At 44.9% G+C, this 18897-nt stretch overlaps 1 protein-coding gene across 1 annotated transcript in view; it reads left to right on the top strand.

The window, feature by feature from the left end:
• LOC115206534 (calsyntenin-2) overlaps positions 1-18897 on the top strand; it is a 426005-nt gene that overhangs the window by 301333 nt on the left and 105775 nt on the right. Inside the window, exon 4 of the mRNA XM_029773639.1 lies at positions 10428-10636. Coding sequence (XP_029629499.1) covers positions 10428-10636 — 209 coding nt within the window. The remainder of the gene's footprint in view (positions 1-10427; positions 10637-18897) is intronic.

Genomic DNA, 18897 nt, shown 5'->3' with positions numbered 1-18897 from the left:
GTTGATATATTTTAGAACTATTCTCACAGTAATCATAGACTTTGCATATGAACCTCCACCCATGCACTGCGGGACTTAGAGGTACCCAGCATCACGGCTTCATTGCTCCAGACCACCACAACGGGGAGTTAGAGCACTCATTATGCATTTGGGTCCCAATGTTTTTAATATGACAATCATATTGAGTAGTTCCAATGACTAATTTTGACGCGAGTCACCCGTCCCTTGGTGAAGATGACTGAAAAAATGAACAATTGAGAGGAATATGTTAGTTAATGTAGAGACAAACATTTGTGCATATTCTTTTGTCATAAAGTTAATTTACGAAAATTGCTATTTAGCAAGTTTTTCTGACTAGCTAACATTAGCCAGCTAGCTAGTGTTGGGAGAATGAATTTGTAATTTGTGTTATTTACTGTTTTAGGGACTCCTGAGAAAACCAGCAAACCAGGCTGTCATCTTGTGAAACAGTGAATGTAAAGAATCTAGCTAGTTAAAGCATTTACTGCAAATTGAATGTACAATTGTGTAAGCTTGTCTTGCAATGCAGCTGAAGTAACATAGCTAACTATTTACTTGCTTATTGTGTAGTGGAGGATAAAAATATCTGTATGCCTATGGATGTGTAGCTAGCTACAGTATGTAGCTGATCCGTGTATGAACCCTAAAACTTTTGGTACGAATATTAGTTCAGAGCCTATCTATGAACCTCAGCTATCATAGTTGTTGTATCAATTTCAAGTCTGAGTTACATTAACTTCTTGCGGATTAGTCGGACGCTAACGCTTTGCAGAGTGCCAAATTCAAATTCAATTACTATAAATATTAAACTTTCATGAAATCACAAGTGCAATACATCAAAATTAAGCTTAACCTGTTGTTAATCCAGCCGCTGTGTCAGATTTCAAAAAGGCTTTATGGCGAAAGCAAACCATGTGATTATCTGAGGACAGCGCCCAGCACAAAAATGCATAACAAATAATTTTCAACCAGGGAGTTGTGACACGAAAGTCAGAAATAGCGATATAATATATGCCTTACCTTTGAAGATCTTCTTCTTTTGGCACTCCAAAAGTTCCCAGTTACATTACAAATGGTCCTTTTGTTTGATAAAGTCCTTTTTTTATGTCCATAAAAACTCAGTTTAGCTGGCGCGCTTCAGTCAATAATCCACTCGGTTTCCCTACTTCAAAATGTATACAAAATGAATCCCAAACCTTACCAATAAACTTATCCAAACAAGTCAATCAACATTTATAATCAAGCAATAGGTACCCTAATATGCAAATAAACAATAACATTTAAGACAGATAATCGTTATTGTCTTTACCGAAGAAAAATACCAAAGAACACGTTCTCATTCACGCGCTTCGAAACACTACAGCCAAAATGGGAGCCACCTAGAAAAACGACAATTTCTGGCTCCTTTTTCCAAAAACCAGCCTGAAACTCTTTCTAAAGACTCTTGACATCTAGTGGAACCCCTAGGAACTGCAATCAGGTGCAATTTTGCCCTATTATAAAGGTGCCAGCCATGGAAATCAGTGGTAGGATGATTTTTTGGGGGGGGATGGTTTGTACTCGGGGTTTTGCCTACCATTTTTAGTTCTGTTATACTCACAGACATTATTTTGACAGTTTTAGAAACTTTAGAGTGTTTTCTATCCAAATCTACCAATTATATGCATATCCTAGCTTCTGGGCCTGAGTAGCAGGCAGTTTACGTTGGGCATGCTTTTCATCCGGGCGTCAAAATACTGCCCCCTATCCCAAAGAAGTTAATTAAGCCTATGTGTAACCGGTGTGAAATGGCTAACTAGTTAGCGGGGTGCGTGCTAATAGTGTTTCAATCGGTGACGTCACTCGCTCTGAGACCTTGAAGTAGTTGTGCCCCTTGCTCCACAAAATCCATGGCTTTTGTAGAGCGATGGGTAACGAGGGTGGCTGTTTCTTCAAGGGTGGCTGTTGTCGATGTGTGCAGAGGGTCCCTGGTTCGAGCCCAAGTAGGGGTGATGAGAGGGACAGAAGCAAAACTGTTTAATGGGCACCATTTCAATCAGGAGAATGTCCTCTTTGTAATTATGTAAGTCTGGGCGAGCTGCCCAGGCTTACATAATTAGAAAGAGGAGATCCTCATGATTAAAATGGCGTCTGACTTGTAAAAAATCAAATATACACATTGCAAGATATTTGGCGAAATAGACAGACATGCCAGACCTCTGAGTTCCAATATTATTTTTGTTGTTTACATTTTAACTATAAAACAACTTGAACAGGTCTCATTGCCAACAATAGCGAAGCAGGAATTGTGACGTTGAACAGTAAGCTGGGAATAGAATGTTCAGAAGGCGAGTTGGTGCCACGGTGCTCAATAGAACTAATAGGAGCTGGCAGGGTAAAAAATGCCCTAAAATAAGGCCTGTTTTTTCGCCATTACTTCAAAACAATGGCAAGCAGCTGGGAAGTATTGTCATATTATGAAACTGTGTACAGCGCCATATTTCCATTCCATCCTAATGGAAACTTAGGGTTTCGTTTTTCTCTGAATGGAAACACCATAATATTAATTAAATTAATTAAGCCAAATTTCTTAAAATCAATCCCAAATACTATGTTAATACAAAAAAGTTTTTAAATTCTCTGCTAATGCCAATATGGAATACTATCAAATGCTTCTCAAACATGCTCTCTAGTGGTCAAACTAGTAATAACTTGCAGTAACAGAAGAAATGGCTGAGAATTAAATGACGTGCCACAGAATGCTGCAGCAGCACGCAGGATGTGCTGCAGTATGACGCAACTTTTAAAGGAGGAACTGTTGTAGCTAGCCAGCCATGTCGATGATTCCCACTAGGTGATGAGAGTAGCGTACCATGGTGATTTGAGAAGAGTAGTACATTAGGCTAATCTGTAGCGTAGTAGGATGGTCCCACTTAGATTCGCATTTCTAGATATTTGACTCAAGTCAGCTAATCAGCCGTATCAGTGATTGTCCTAGAGGGGAGTTTTCTGCTCCCTCCCCCTCTTATTGATAGTCAGAGTTTGAACCACTTTACACACGCAGCTGCAGCCTGGCGATGTTATGGTCTAGTCTGGGAGTTGAGTTTATTTTCTTAATTTTGTGTTGAGTTCCAACCATTTCAAACGTGTAGCTACGCTCCATGCTTTTCTGGTCTAATGTACATTTCTGTTACCAATCCTTTTATGCACTCTGGCCGAAGGGGACGGTTCCATCAGTCTGTCATGCTCGCAGACATGGCTACTTACTATGCACAGTTTATAGGTGATAGATTCTCTTATACCTCATAAAATTACATTCATATCTTAACAAAGATACTTTCATAATTGTTCATATTTCATATACAAGCTTAAGGATGTAGACTTCATAACTGTAGTTTAAATACTTTTCAACTTACAGTATTGCCTTTATAACCTTTTAAATTAATAACATCACACAATAAAAACAATATGACATTGCTTTTCTATAGATCATTTTTGACCTTTCTCCATGTTCTTATGTTAGAAATATTGTTCCAGTATGTGTTAGAGTTTCGGCGGGATAAAGTCTTTTAACAAAGAACAATCCTAGGTAGATTTTGGAGAGGGAGATCTCTCTTCTCCTGTAATTTACAACAGGGTGTGAACTGTCAACCCCCACCAGCTCCCTCCTCCCCTCTGCTGTGGGTGAGAGAGGTCTGGTTACTGTCAACCATTGCCAAGCTGATTTACCCCATTGCATCATCACTGGACAGTCATGACACTGTCTGGCTGTGGCACTGTTAATGCTGGGGCTAGCACTTAGCATTACCCTGTCTGGCTGTGGCCTGTTACTGCTCAAATCAAATTATTTGTCACGTGCGCCGAATACAACAGGCCACAGCCTTACAGTGAAATGCTTACTTACAGGCTCTAACCAATAGTGCGAAAAAAAGGTCTGTGTGTGTGTGTGTGTGTGTGTGTGTGTGTGTGTGTGTGTGTGTGTGTGTGTGTGTGTGTGTGTGTGTGTGTGTGTGTGTGTGTGTAGGTAAGTAAAGAAATAAAACAACAGTAAAAAGACATTTGAAAATAACAGTAGCAAGGCTATATACAGACACCGGTTAGACAGGCTTATTGAGGTAGTATGTACATGTAGGTATGGTTAAAGTGACTATGCATATATGATGAACAGAGAGTAGCAGTACCGTATAAAGAGGGGTTGGCGGGTGGTGGGACACAATGCAGATAGCCTGGTTAGCCAATGTGCGGGAGCACTGGTTGGTTGGGCCAATTGAGGTAGTATGTACATGAATGTATAGTTAAAGTGACTATGCATATAAGATAAACAGAGAGTAGCAGCAGCGTAAAAGAGGGGTTGGGGGGGCACACAATGCAAATAGTCTGGGTAACCATTTGGTTCCCTGTTCAGGAGTCTTATGGCTTGGTGGTAAAAACTGTTGAGAAGCCTTTTTGTCCTAGACTTGGTACTCCGGTACCGCTTGCCATGCGGTAGCAGAGAGAACAGTCTATTACTGGGGTGGCTGGGGTCTTTGACAATTTGTATGTCCTTCCTCTGACACCGCCTGGTGTAGAGGTCCTGGATGGCAAGCAGCTTTGCCCCAGTGATGCACTGGGCCGTACGCACTACCCTCTGAAGTGCCTTGCGGTTGGAGGCCGAGCAATTGCCGTACCAGGCAGTGATGCAACCGGTCAGGATGCTCTCGATGTTGCAGCTGTAGAACCTTTTGAGGATCTCAGGACCCATGCCAAATCTTTTTAGTTTCCTAAGGGGGAATAGGCTTTGTCATGCCCTCTTCACGACTGTCTTGGTGACCATTCTAGTTTGTTGTTGATGTGGACACCAAGGAACTTGAAGCTCTCAACCTGCTCCACTACAGCCCCGTCGATGAGAATGGGGGAGTGCTCCTTTTCCTGTAGTTCACAATCATCTCCTTAGTCGTGGTTACGTTGAAGGGCAGGTTGTTATTCTGGCACCACCCGGCCAGGTCTCTGACCTCCTCCCTATAGGCTGTCTCGTCGTTGTCAGTGATCAGTCCTACCACTGTTGTGTCGTCTGCAAACTTAATGATGGTGTTGGAGTCGTGCCTGGCCATGCAGTCGTGGGTGAACTAGGAGTACAGGAGGGGACTGAGCACGCACCCCTGGGGAGCTCCAGTGTTGAGGATCAGCGTGGCAGATGTGTTGCTACCTACCCTCACCACCTGAGTGCGGCCCGTCAGGAAGTCCAGAATCCAGTTGCAGAGGGAGGTGTTTAGTCCCAGGTTCCTTAGCTTAGTTATGAGCTTTGAGGGTACTATGGTGTTGAATGCAGCGCTGTAGTCAATGAATAACATTCTCACATAGGTGTTCCTTTTGTCCAGGTGGCAACGAGCAGTGTGGAGTGCAATAGAGAATGCATCATCTGTGGATCTGTTTGGGCGGTATGCAAATTGGAGTGGGTCTAGGGTTTCTGGGATAATGGTGTTGATGATGTTGATGTGAGCCATTACCAGCTTTTTAAAGCACTTCATGGCTACGGATGTGAGTGCTACGGGTCTGTAGTCATTTAGGCAGGTTGCCTTTGTGTTATTGGGCACAGGGACTATGGTGGTCTGCTTGAAACATGTTGGTATTACAGACTCAATCAGGGACATGTTGAAAATGTCAGTGAAGACACCTGCCAGTTGGTCAGCACATGCCCGGAGCACACGTCTTGGTAATCCGTCTGGCCCCACAGCCTTGTGTATGTTGACCTGTTTAAAGGTCTTACTCATGTCAGCTATGGAGAGTGTGATCACACAGTCGTCCGGAACAGCTGATGCTCTCATGCATGCCTTAGTGTTGCTTGCCTCGAAGCAAGCATAGAAGTGATTTAGCTCTTCTTGTAGGCTCGTGTCACTGGGCAGCTCACGGCTGTGCTTCCCTTTGTAGTCTATAATAGTTTGCAAGCCCTTCCACATCCGACGAGCGTCGGAGCCGGTGTAGTATGATTCAATCTTAGCCCTGTATTGACGCTTTGCCTGTTTGATGGTTCGTCGCAGGGCATAGCAGGATTTCTTGTAAGCTTCCGGGTTAGAGTCCCGCACCTTGAAAGCGGCAGCTCTACCCTTTAGCTCAGTGCGAATGTTGCCTGTAATCCATGGCTTCTGGTTGGGGTATGTACGTACAGTCACTGTTGGCACGACGTCCTCGATGCACTTATTGATAAAGCCATTGACTGATGTGGTGTACTCCTCAATGTCATCGGAAGAATCCCAGAGCATGTTCCAGTCTGTGATAGCGAAACAGTCCTGTAGTTTAGCATCTGCTTCATCTGACCACTTTTTTATAGACCAAGTCACTGCTGCTTCCTGCTTTAATTTTTGCTTTTAAAACGTGTTGTTTAAAACCTGTTGGGGCTAGGGGGCAGTATTTGCATGGCCGGATATTAAACGTACCCGATTTAAACTGGTTACTACTCTTGCCCAGAAACGAGAATGTGCATATAAACTTCCGGTGAATTTACTAAATTACTCATGATAAACGTTCACAAAAAACATAACAATTATTTTAAGAATTATAGATACAGAACTCCTTTATGCAATCGCGGTGTCAGATTTTAAAATAGCTTTTCGGCGAAAGCACATTTTGCAATATTCTGAGTAGATAGCTCGGCCATCACAGGCTAGCTAATTTGACACCCACCAAGTTTGGTGCTCACTAAACTCAGAATTACTATAAGAAAAATTGGATTACCTTTGCTGTTCTTCGTCAGAATGCACTCCCAGGACTTCTACTTCAACAACAAATGTTGTTTTGGTTCCAAATAATCCATAGTTATATTCAAATATCTCCATTTTGTTCATGCGTTCAAGTCACTATCCGAAGGGTGACGCGCGAGCGCATTTCGTGACAAAAAAATTCTAAATATTCTATTACCGTACTTCGAAGCATGTCAAATGCTGTTTAAAATCAATTTTTATGCTATTTTTCTCGTAAAATAGCGATAACATTCCAACCGGGCGACGTTGTATTCATACAAAAGCTGAAAGAAAAAAGTGGAGTAGTCTCGTGGACGCGCATCTCCAGTGTCACTGTTCCCAGCCTGACCACTAACAAATACTCCTGCTGTTCTTTGCCCAGAGACTGCAGACATCCCATTACACTTTCTAGCGCCTTCTGAGAGCCAATGGAAGCCTTAGAAAATGTCACGTTACAGCCAGATGCTGTATTTTTGATAGAGATGCTACAGAATGACAATAAATTGTCAGACGGCACTTCCTGTATGGAATCTTCTCAGGTTTTTGCCTGCCATATGAGTTCTGTTATACTCACAGACACCATTCAAACAGTTTTAGAAACTTTAGAGTGTTTCCAATCCAAATACATTACTAATAATATGCATATTCTAGTTTCTGGGCAGGAGTAGTAACCAGATTAAATCGGGTGCGTTTTTTATCTGGCCGTGAAAATACTGCCCCCTATCCCAAACAGGTTAACTAGCCAGAAGGTTATTCATTAGTAGGTAGTGGGTTACATTGGTATCATTGGGTTAACTAGCCAGAAGGTTATTCATTAGTAGGTAGAAGATTACCTTGGTATCATTGGGTTAACTAGCCAGAGGGTTATTCATTAGTAGGTAGTAGATTACCTTGATATCATCGGGTTAACTAGCCAGAGCGTTATTCATTAGTAGGTAGTAGGTTACCTTGATATCATTGGGTTAACTAGCCAGAAGGTTATTCATTAGTAGGTAGTAGATTACCTTGGTATCATTGGGTTAACTAGCCAGAGGGTTATTCATTAGTAGGTAGTAGATTACCTTGATATCATCGGGTTAACTAGCCAGAGCGTTATTCATTATTAGGTAGTAGGTTACCTTGGTATCATTGGGTTAACTAGCCAGAAGGTTAATCATTAGTAGGTAGTAGATTACCTTGATATCATCGGGTTAACTAGCTAGAGCGTTATTCATTAGTAGGTAGTAGGTTACCTTGGTATCATTGGGTTAACTAGCCAGAAGGTGATTCATTAGTAGGTAGTAGATTACCTTGGTATCATTGGGTTAACTAGCCAGAAGGTGATTCATTAGTAGGTAGTAGGTTACATTGGTATCATTGGGTTAACTAGCCAGAAGGTTATTCATTAGTAGGTAGTAGATTACCTTGGTATCATTGGGTTAACTAGCCAGAAGGCGATTCATTAGTAGGTAGTAGATTGGTATCATTGGGTTAACTAGCCAGAAGGTGATTCATTAGTAGGTAGTAGATTACATTGGTATCATTGGGTTAACTAGCCAGAAGGTTATTCATTAGTAGGTAGTAGATTACCTTGGTATCATTGGGTTAACTAGCCAGAGGGTTATTCATTAGTAGGTAGTAGATTACCTTGATATCATCGGGTTAACTAGCCAGAGCGTTATTCATTAGTAGGTAGTAGGTTACCTTGATATCATTGGGTTAACTAGCCAGAAGGTTATTCATTAGTAGGTAGTAGATTACCTTGGTATCATTGGGTTAACTAGCCAGAGGGTTATTCATTAGTAGGTAGTAGATTACCTTGATATCATCGGGTTAACTAGCCAGAGCGTTATTCATTAGTAGGTAGTAGGTTACCTTGGTATCATTGGGTTAACTAGCCAGAAGGTTAATCATTAGTAGGTAGTAGATTACCTTGATATCATCGGGTTAACTAGCTAGAGCGTTATTCATTAGTAGGTAGTAGGTTACCTTGGTATCATTGGGTTAACTAGCCAGAAGGTGATTCATTAGTAGGTAGTAGATTACCTTGGTATCATTGGGTTAACTAGCCAGAAGGTGATTCATTAGTAGGTAGTAGGTTACATTGGTATCATTGGGTTAACTAGCCAGAAGGTGATTCATTAGTAGGTAGTAGATTACCTTGGTATCATTGGGTTAACTAGCCAGAGGGTTATTCATTAGTAGGTAGTAGATTACCTTGATATCATCGGGTTAACTAGCCAGAGCGTTATTCATTAGTAGGTAGTAGGTTACCTTGGTATCATTGGGTTAACTAGCCAGAAGGTTATTCATTAGTAGGTAGTAGATTACCTTGATATCATTGGGTTAACTAGCCAGAGGGTTATTCATTAGTAGGTAGTAGATTACCTTGATATCATCGGGTTAACTAGCCAGAGCGTTATTCATTAGTAGGTAGTAGGTTACCTTGATATCATTGGGTTAACTAGCCAGAAGGTTATTCATTAGTAGGTAGTAGATTACCTTGGTATCATTGGGTTAACTAGCCAGAGGGTTATTCATTAGTAGGTAGTAGATTACCTTGATATCATCGGGTTAACTAGCCAGAGCGTTATTCATTAGTAGGTAGTAGGTTACCTTGGTATCATTGGGTTAACTAGCCAGAAGGTTAATCATTAGTAGGTAGTAGATTACCTTGATATCATCGGGTTAACTAGCTAGAGCGTTATTCATTAGTAGGTAGTAGGTTACCTTGGTATCATTGGGTTAACTAGCCAGAAGGTGATTCATTAGTAGGTAGTAGATTACCTTGGTATCATTGGGTTAACTAGCCAGAAGGTGATTCATTAGTAGGTAGTAGGTTATATTGGTATCATTGGGTTAACTAGCCAGAAGGTTATTCATTAGTAGGTAGTAGATTACCTTGGTATCATTGGGTTAACTAGCCAGAGGGTTATTCATTAGTAGGTAGTAGATTACCTTGATATCATCGGGTTAACTAGCCAGAGCGTTATTCATTAGTAGGTAGTAGGTTACCTTGGTATCATTGGGTTAACTAGCCAGAAGGTTATTCATTAGTAGGTAGTAGATTACCTTGATATCATTTGTAAGTCGCTCTGGATAAGAGCGTCTGCTAAATGACGTAAATGTAAATTGGGTTAACTAGCCAGAAGGTTATTCATTAGTAGGTAGTAGATTACCTTGGTATCATTGGGTTAACTAGCCAGAAGGTGATTCATTAGTAGGTAGTAGATTACCTTGGTATCATTGGGTTAACTAGCCAGAAGGTGATTCATTAGTAGGTAGTAGATTACATTGGTATCATTGGGTTAACTAGCCAGAAGGTTATTCATTAGTAGGTAGTAGATTACCTAGGTATCATTGGGTGAACTAGCCAGAGGGTTATTCAATCCCTCACCTTAACCACAACAACATATTAAAGAAACCTCAACCAACCGGCTCTTACGGCTTCTTGCAGTATTTCCCAAACCAATCCTTGGGTCCCCCAGCCATTCCATATGTAGTATTCCACCACCAGCACACATGTATGAACTAACCAATGGTCTTGATGATCATCTGAATCAGATGTATTGAGTGTGGTATTACTGCGGTGAAGGGAACCCCAATACCTTGTTGGGAAACCCTGCATGGCATTCTTTAGATTACTCATATCCATTCTATAAAAACGCTATCCTGCCTTGACCTTTGGCTCCTTTCTCCCTTGTCCTCTCTGTTTCCCCCTACTGTCCACAGGGCGGTGGTACACATCCAGGTGAATGATGTGAATGAGTTCTCTCCAGTGTTCCGGGAGGTGCAGTACCACACGGCGGTGACAGAGGGGAAGATCTATGACAGCATCCTGCAGGTGGAGGCTACAGACCAGGACTGTTCTTCACAGTACAGCCAGATCTGTAACTACCAGATCACCACCACCAACACACCCTTTGCCATCGACCGCAATGGTTAGTAAACGCAATGGACCGCATCCTGACCACACACACATTCACAAGTACACACACGCACACACGCACACACACACGCACACAAGTAAACACATTGACAGATTGATACATTGACAGAGAGAGAGAGACTGAAAGAGAGAGACTAAGAGATAGGGAGAGAGACTGAGAGAGTGATAGAGAGAGAGAGACAGAGAGAGAGAGACAGACTGAGACAGAGAGAGACTGAGACTGTGACTGAGAGAGACTGAGAGATAGGGAGAGAGATAGGGAGAGAGAGAGAGAGAGAGAGAGAGAGGTAGAGAGAGAGAGGTAGAGAGAGAGAACGGGGTATTAGGGCAGAACAGGAGATGGATAGAAAAGAGAAAAACAAAACAGGAGATACATAATGGACTGAAGGATGAAAAGTGAGATCAAAGAGAAATGTAGAAAGACAACCTACTGAGAGTGGAGAAGGATAGAGAGAGAAGACGAGGACAGAGAGGAGGAGGATAGAGAGAGAAGACGAGGACAGAGTGGAGGAGGATAGAGAGAGAAGACGAGGACAGAGAGGAGGAGGATAGAGAGAGAAGACGAGGACAGAGAGGAGGAGGATAGAGAGAGAAGACGAGGACAGAGAGGAGAAGGATAGAGAGAGAAGACGAGGACAGAGAGGAGGAGGATAGAGAGAGAAGACGAGGACAGAGAGGAGGAGGATAGAGAGAGAAGATGAGGACAGAGAGAAGGAGGATAGAGAGAGAAGACGAGGACAGAGTGGAGAAGGATAGAGAGAGAAGACGAGGACAGAGTGGAGAAGGATAGAGAGAGAAGACGAGGAAAGAGAGGAGGAGGATAGAGAGAGAAGACGAGGACAGAGAGGAGGAGGATAGAGAGAGAAGACGAGGACAGAGAGGAGGAGGATAGAGAGAGAAGACGAGGACAGAGAGGAGGAGGATAGAGAGAGAAGACGAGGACAGAGAGGAGGAGGATAGAGAGAGAAGACGAGGAAAGAGAGGAGGAGGATAGAGAGAGAAGACGAGGACAGAGAGGAGGAGGATAGAGAGAGAAGACGAGGACAGAGAGGAGGAGGATAGAGAGAGAAGACGAGGACAGAGAGGAGGAGGATAGAGAGAGAAGACGAGGACAGAGAGAAGGAGGATAGAGAGAGAAGACGAGGAAAGAGAGGAGGAGGATAGAGAGAGAAGACGAGGACAGAGAGGAGGAGGATAGAGAGAGAAGACGAGGACAGAGAGAAGGAGGATAGAGAGAGAAGACGAGGAAAGAGAGGAGGAGGATAGAGAGAGAAGACGAGGACAGAGAGGAGGAGGATCGAGAGAGAAGACGAGGAAAGAGAGGAGGAGGATAGAGAGAGAAGACGAGGACAGAGAGGAGGAGGATAGAGAGAGAAGACGAGGACAGAGAGGAGGAGGATAGAGAGAGAAGACGAGGACAGAGAGGAGGAGGATAGAGAGAGAAGACGAGGACAGAGAGGAGGAGGATAGAGAGAGAAGACGAGGACAGAGAGGAGGAGGATAGAGAGAGAAGACGAGGACAGAGAGGAGGAGGATAGAGAGAGAAGACGAGGACAGAGTGGAGGAGGATAGAGAGAGAAGACGAGGACAGAAAGGAGGAGGATAGAGAGAGAAGACGAGGACAGAGAGGAGAAGGATAGAGAGAGAAGACGAGGACAGAGAGGAGGAGGATAAAGAGAGAAGACGAGGACAGAGAGGAGAAGGATAGAGAGAGAAGACGAGGACAGAGAGGAGGAGGATAGAGAGAGAAGACGAGGACAGAGAGGAGGAGGATAGAGAGAGAAGACGAGGACAGAGAGAAGGAGGATAGAGAGAGAAGACGAGGACAGAGTGGAGAAGGATAGAGAGAGAAGACGAGGACAGAGTGGAGAAGGATAGAGAGAGAAGACGAGGACAGAGTGGAGAAGGATAGAGAGAGAAGACGAGGGCAGAGAGGAGGAGGATAGAGAGAGAAGACGAGGACAGAGAGGAGGAGGATAGAGAGAGAAGACGAGGACAGAGAGGAGAAGGATAGAGAGAGAAGACGAGGACAGAGAGGAGGAGGATAGAGAGAGAAGACGAGGACAGAGAGGAGAAGGACAGAGAGAGAAGACGAGGACAGAGAGGAGGAGGATAGAGAGAGAAGACGAGGACAGAGAGAAGGAGGATAGAGAGAGAAGACGAGGAAAGAGAGGAGGAGGATAGAGAGAGAAGACGAGGACAGAGAGGAGGAGGATCGAGAGAGAAGACGAGGAAAGAGAGGAGGAGGATAGAGAGAGAAGACGAGGACAGAGAGGAGGAGGATAGAGAGAGAAGACGAGGACAGAGAGGAGGAGGATAGAGAGAGAAGACGAGGACAGAGAGGAGAAGGATAGAGAGAGAAGACGAGGACAGAGAGGAGGAGGATAGAGAAAGAAGACGAGGACAGAGAGGAGGAGGATAGAGAGAGAAGACGAGGACAGAGAGGAGGAGGATAGAGAGAGAAGACGAGGACAGAGAGGAGGAGGATAGAGAGAGAAGACGAGGACAGAGTGGAGGAGGATAGAGAGAGAAGACGAGGACAGAGAGGAGGAGGATAGAGAGAGATGACGAGGACAGAGAGGAGAAGGATAGAGAGAGAAGACGAGGACAGAGAGGAGGAGGATAGAGAGAGAAGACGAGGACAGAGAGGAGTAGGATAGAGAGAGAAGACGAGGACAGAGAGGAGGAGGATAGAGAGAGAAGACGAGGACAGAGAGAAGGAGGATAGAGAGAGAAGACGAGGACAGAGTGGAGAAGGATAGAGAGAGAAGACGAGGACAGAGTGGAGAAGGATAGAGAGAGAAGACGAGGACAGAGTGGAGAAGGATAGAGAGAGAAACGAGGGCAGAGAGAAGGATAGAGAGAGAAGACGAGGACAGAGTGGAGAAGGATAGAGAGAGAAGACGAGGACAGAGTGGAGGAGGATAGAGAGAGAAGACGAGGACAGAGAGGAGGAGGATAGAGAGAGAAGACGAGGACAGAGAGGAGAAGGATAGAGAGAGAAGACGAGGACAGAGAGGAGGAGGATAGAGAGAGAAGACGAGGACAGAGAGGAGAAGGATAGAGAGAGAAGACGAGGACAGAGAGGAGGAGGATAGAGAGAGAAGACGAGGACAGAGAGGAGGAGGATAGAGAGAGAAGACGAGGACAGAGAGAAGGAGGATAGAGAGAGAAGACGAGGAAAGAGAGGAGGAGGATAGAGAGAGAAGACGAGGACAGAGAGGAGGAGGATAGAGAGAGAAGACGAGGACAGAGAGGAGGAGGATAGAGAGAGAAGACGAGGACAGAGAGGAGGAGGATAGAGAGAGAAGACGAGGACAGAGAGGAGGAGGATAGAGAGAGAAGACGAGGACAGAGAGGAGGAGGATAGAGAGAGAAGACGAGGAAAGAGAGGAGGAGGATAGAGAGAGAAGACGAGGACAGAGAGGAGGAGGATCGAGAGAGAAGACGAGGAAGAGAGGAGGAGGATAGAGAGAGAAGACGAGGACAGAGAGGAGGAGGATAGAGAGAGAAGACGAGGACAGAGAGGAGGAGGATAGAGAGAGAAGACGAGGACAGAGTGGAGGAGGATAGAGAGAGAAGACGAGGACAGAGAGGAGGAGGATAGAGAGAGAAGACGAGGACAGAGAGGAGAAGGATAGAGAGAGAAGACGAGGACAGAGAGGAGGAGGATAGAGAGAGAAGACGAGGACAGAGAGGAGAAGGATAGAGAGAGAAGACGAGGACAGAAAGGAGGAGGATAGAGAGAGAAGACGAGGACAGAGAGGAGGAGGATAGAGAGAGAAGACGAGGACAGAGAGAAGGAGGATAGAGAGAGAAGACGAGGACAGAGTGGAGAAGGATAGAGAGAGAAGACGAGGACAGAGTGGAGAAGGATAGAGAGAGAAGACGAGGACAGAGTGGAGAAGGATAGAGAGAGAAGACGAGGACAGAGTGGAGAAGGATAGAGAGAGAAGACGAGGGCAGAGAGGAGGAGGATAGAGAGAGAAGACGAGGACAGAGAGGAGGAGGATAGAGAGAGAAGACGAGGACAGAGAGGAGAAGGATAGAGAGAGAAGACGAGGACAGAGAGGAGGAGGATAGAGAGAGAAGACGAGGACAGAGAGGAGGAGGATAGAGAGAGAAGACGAGGACAGAGAGGAGAAGGATAGAGAGAGAAGACGAGGACAGAGAGGAGGAGGATAGAGAGAGAAGACGAGGACAGAGAGGAGGAGGATAGAGAGAGAAGACGAGGACAGAGAGAAGGAGGATAGAGAGAGAAGACGAGGAAAGAGAGGAGGAGGATAGAGAGAGAAGACGAGGACAGAGAGGAGGAGGATAGAGAGAGAAGACGAGGACAGAGAGGAGGAGGATAGAGAGAGAAGACGAGGACAGAGAGGAGGAGGATAGAGAGAGAAGACGAGGACAGAGAGGAGGAGGATAGAGAGAGAAGACGAGGACAGAGAGGAGGAGGATAGAGAGAGAAGACGAGGAAAGAGAGGAGGAGGATAGAGAGAGAAGACGAGGACAGAGAGGAGGAGGATAGAGAGAGAAGACGAGGAAAGAGAGGAGGAGGATAGAGAGAGAAGACGAGGACAGAGAGGAGGAGGATCGAGAGAGAAGACGAGGAAAGAGAGGAGGAGGATAGAGAGAGAAGACGAGGACAGAGAGGAGGAGGATAGAGAGAGAAGACGAGGACAGAGAGGAGAAGGATAGAGAGAGAAGACGAGGACAGAGAGGAGGAGGATAGAGAGAGAAGACGAGGACAGAGAGGAGGAGGATAGAGAGAGAAGACGAGGACAGAGAGGAGGAGGATAGAGAGAGAAGACGAGGACAGAGAGGAGAAGGATAGAGAGAGAAGACGAGGACAGAGAGGAGAAGGATAGAGAGAGAAGACGAGGACAGAGAGGAGGAGGATAGAGAGAGAAGACGAGGACAGAGAGGAGGAGGATAGAGAGAGAAGACGAGGACAGAGAGAAGGAAGATAGAGAGAGAAGACGAGGAAAGAGAGGAGGAGGATAGAGAGAGAAGACGAGGACAGAGAGGAGGAGGATAGAGAGAGAAGACGAGGACAGAGAGGAGGAGGATAGAGAGAGAAGACGAGGACAGAGAGGAGGAGGATAGAGAGAGAAGACGAGGACATAGAGGAGGAGGATAGAGAGAGAAGACGAGGACAGAGAGGAGGAGGATAGAGAGAGAAGACGAGGACAGAGAGGAGGAGGATAGAGAGAGAAGACGAGGACAGAGAGGAGGAGGATAGAGAGAGAAGACGAGGTCAGAGTGGAGGAGGGTAGAGAGAGAAGACGAGGACAGAGAGGAGGAGGATAGAGAGAGAAGACGAGGACAGAGAGGAGAAGGATAGAGAGAGAAGACGAGGACAGAGAGGAGGAGGATAGAGAGAGAAGACGAGGACAGAGAGGAGGAGGATAGAGAGAGAAGACGAGGACAGAGAGGAGGAGGATAGAGAGAGAAGACGAGGACAGAGAGGAGAAGGATAGAGAGAGAAGACGAGGACAGAGAGGAGAAGGATAGAGAGAGAAGACGAGGACAGAGAGGAGGAGGATAGAGAGAGAAGACGAGGACAGAGAGGAGGAGGATAGAGAGAGAAGACGAGGACAGAGAGAAGGAAGATAGAGAGAGAAGACGAGGAAAGAGAGGAGGAGGATAGAGAGAGAAGACGAGGACAGAGAGGAGGAGGATAGAGAGAGAAGACGAGGACAGAGAGGAGGAGGATAGAGAGAGAAGACGAGGACAGAGAGGAGGAGGATAGAGAGAGAAGACGAGGACAGAGAGGAGGAGGATAGAGAGAGAAGACGAGGACAGAGAGGAGGAGGATAGAGAGAGAAGACGAGGACAGAGAGGAGGAGGATAGAGAGAGAAGACGAGGACAGAGAGGAGGAGGATAGAGAGAGAAGACGAGGTCAGAGTGGAGGAGGGTAGAGAGAGAAGACGAGGACAGAGAGGAGGAGGATAGAGAGAGAAGACGAGGACAGAGAGGAGGAGAATAGAGGGAGAGAGGCTGTTGTCTGTCATTGGTAAATGCAGGGGGGGTCAAATTTCATTTATTAGCTTTGCACAGTTGTCAGCCGACACAGAGCGTTTTTGCTGCTGACACGTGTAAGTTGACGTTATAATTGAAGGCAGGGGAATAGGCATCTCTGTCAGGTGGAAAGCACTCTGCGTTATTATGTGTGAGTGAGTGGGTGTGTGTGTGTCTGACAGATGAGGCGAGACACACAGTGAAATTGGATGAGGCTGCAGAACACAACAACAGTACGTGCAGGTAGAGAGGTACTGTATGTAGGGATATGAGCTGTGATGGAGACAGTAGTTTAGGGAGAATAGAAATGATAGTGAATGTATGAAAAAGAGGAAAATCTGCCTTTACAGGTAACAACTGTTAACAAGTTGACATAGCTGTAAAGAAGCAGTAGAGGTTAAGATCACCACCACCAACACACCCTTTGCCATCGACCGCAATGGTTAGTAAACGCAATGGACCGCATCATCAAATCAATCAAATATTATTTGTCACATACGCCGAATACAACAGGTGTAGACCTTTCAGTGAAATGCTTACTTACACGCCCTAACCAACAATGCAGTAATTATTTTTTTAAATGAAAAATACCTCCCCCAAAAAACTACAAAAGAAATAAAAGTAACAAATAATTAAAACAGCAGCAGTAAAATAACAATAGCGAGGCTATATATAGGGGGTACCAGTACAGAGTCAATGTGCAGGGGCACCGGTTAGTCAAGGTAATGGAGGTAATATGTACATGTAGGTAGAGTTATTAAAGTGACTATGCATAGATAATAACAGAGAGTATCAGCAGTGTAAAAGAGGGGGGGCAAAAAAAATGTGATTAGATGTTCAGGAGTCTTATTGCTTGGGGTTTTAAGCTGTTTAGAGGCCTCTTGGACCTTGACTTGGCATTCTGGTACTGTTGCCATGCGGTAGCAGAGAGAACAGTCTATGACTGGGGTGGCTGGAGTCTTTGGCAATTTTTAGGGCCTTACTCTGACACTGCCTGGTATAGAGGTCCTGGATGGCAGGAAGCTTGGCCCCGGTGATGTGCTGGGCAGTACGCATTACCCTCTGTAGTGCCTTGCGGTCGGAGGCCGAGCAGTTGCCATACCAGGTAGTGATGCAAACAACAGGTGTACGGTTAAAATTGGCAAAAAACACAAACATTTCTTTCCACAGGGCTGTTTGCTAATGATCTGGTGCTTCTGTCACCAACCAAGGAGGGCCTACAGCAGCACCTAGATCTTCTGCACAGATTCTGTCAGACATGGGACCTGACAGTAAACCTCAGTAAGACCAAAATAATGGTGTTCCAAAAAAGGTCCAGTTGCCAGGACCACAAATACAAAGTCCATCTTGACACCATTGCTCTAGAGCACACAAAAAAACTATACATACCTTGGCCTCAACATCAGCGCCACAGGTAACTTCAACAAAGCTGTGAACGATCTGAGAGACAAGACAAGAAGGGCCTTCTACACCATCAAAAGGAACATAATATTTGACATATCAATTAGGATCTGGCTAAAAATACTTGAATCAGTTATAGAACCCATTGCCCTTTATGGTTGTGAGGTCTGGGGTCCTCTCACCAACCAAGAATTCACAATATGGGACAAACACCATATTGAGATTCTGCAAAAATATCCTCCACGTACAACGTAAAACACCAAATAATGCATGCAGAGCAGAATTAGGCAGATACCCGCTAATTATCAAAATCCAGAAAAGAGCTGTTAAATTCTACAACCACCTAAAAGGAAGTGATTCCCAAACCTTCCATAACAAAGCCATCACCTACAGAGAGATGAACCTGGAGAAGAGTCCCCTAAGCAAGCTGGTCCTGGGGTTCTGTTCACAAACACAAACACACCCCACAGAGCCCCAGGACAGCAACACAATTAGACCCAACCAAATCATGAGAAAACCCCCAAAAATGTATTTACAAAAAATGTACAAAAAAACAGAGCAAACTAGAATGCTATTTGGCCCTAAACAGAGAGTACACAGTGGCAGAATACCTGACCACTGTGACTGACCCAAAATTAAGGAAAGCTTTGACTATGTACAGACTCAGTGAGCATAGCCTTGTTATTGAGAAAGGCCGCAGTAGGCAGACCAGGCTCTCAAGAGAAGACAGGCTATGTGCACACTGCCCACAAAATGAGGTGGAAACTGAGCTGCACTTCCTAATCTCCTGCCAAATGTATGACCATATTAGAGACACATATTTCCCTCAGATT

The sequence above is a fragment of the Salmo trutta genome, chromosome 13 (assembly GCF_901001165.1).
Source record: "Salmo trutta chromosome 13, fSalTru1.1, whole genome shotgun sequence".
Classification (NCBI taxonomy): domain Eukaryota; kingdom Metazoa; phylum Chordata; class Actinopteri; order Salmoniformes; family Salmonidae; genus Salmo; species Salmo trutta.
The sequence above is the reverse complement of the archived record's forward strand: the minus strand, read 5'-3'. Positions and strand labels throughout refer to the sequence as shown.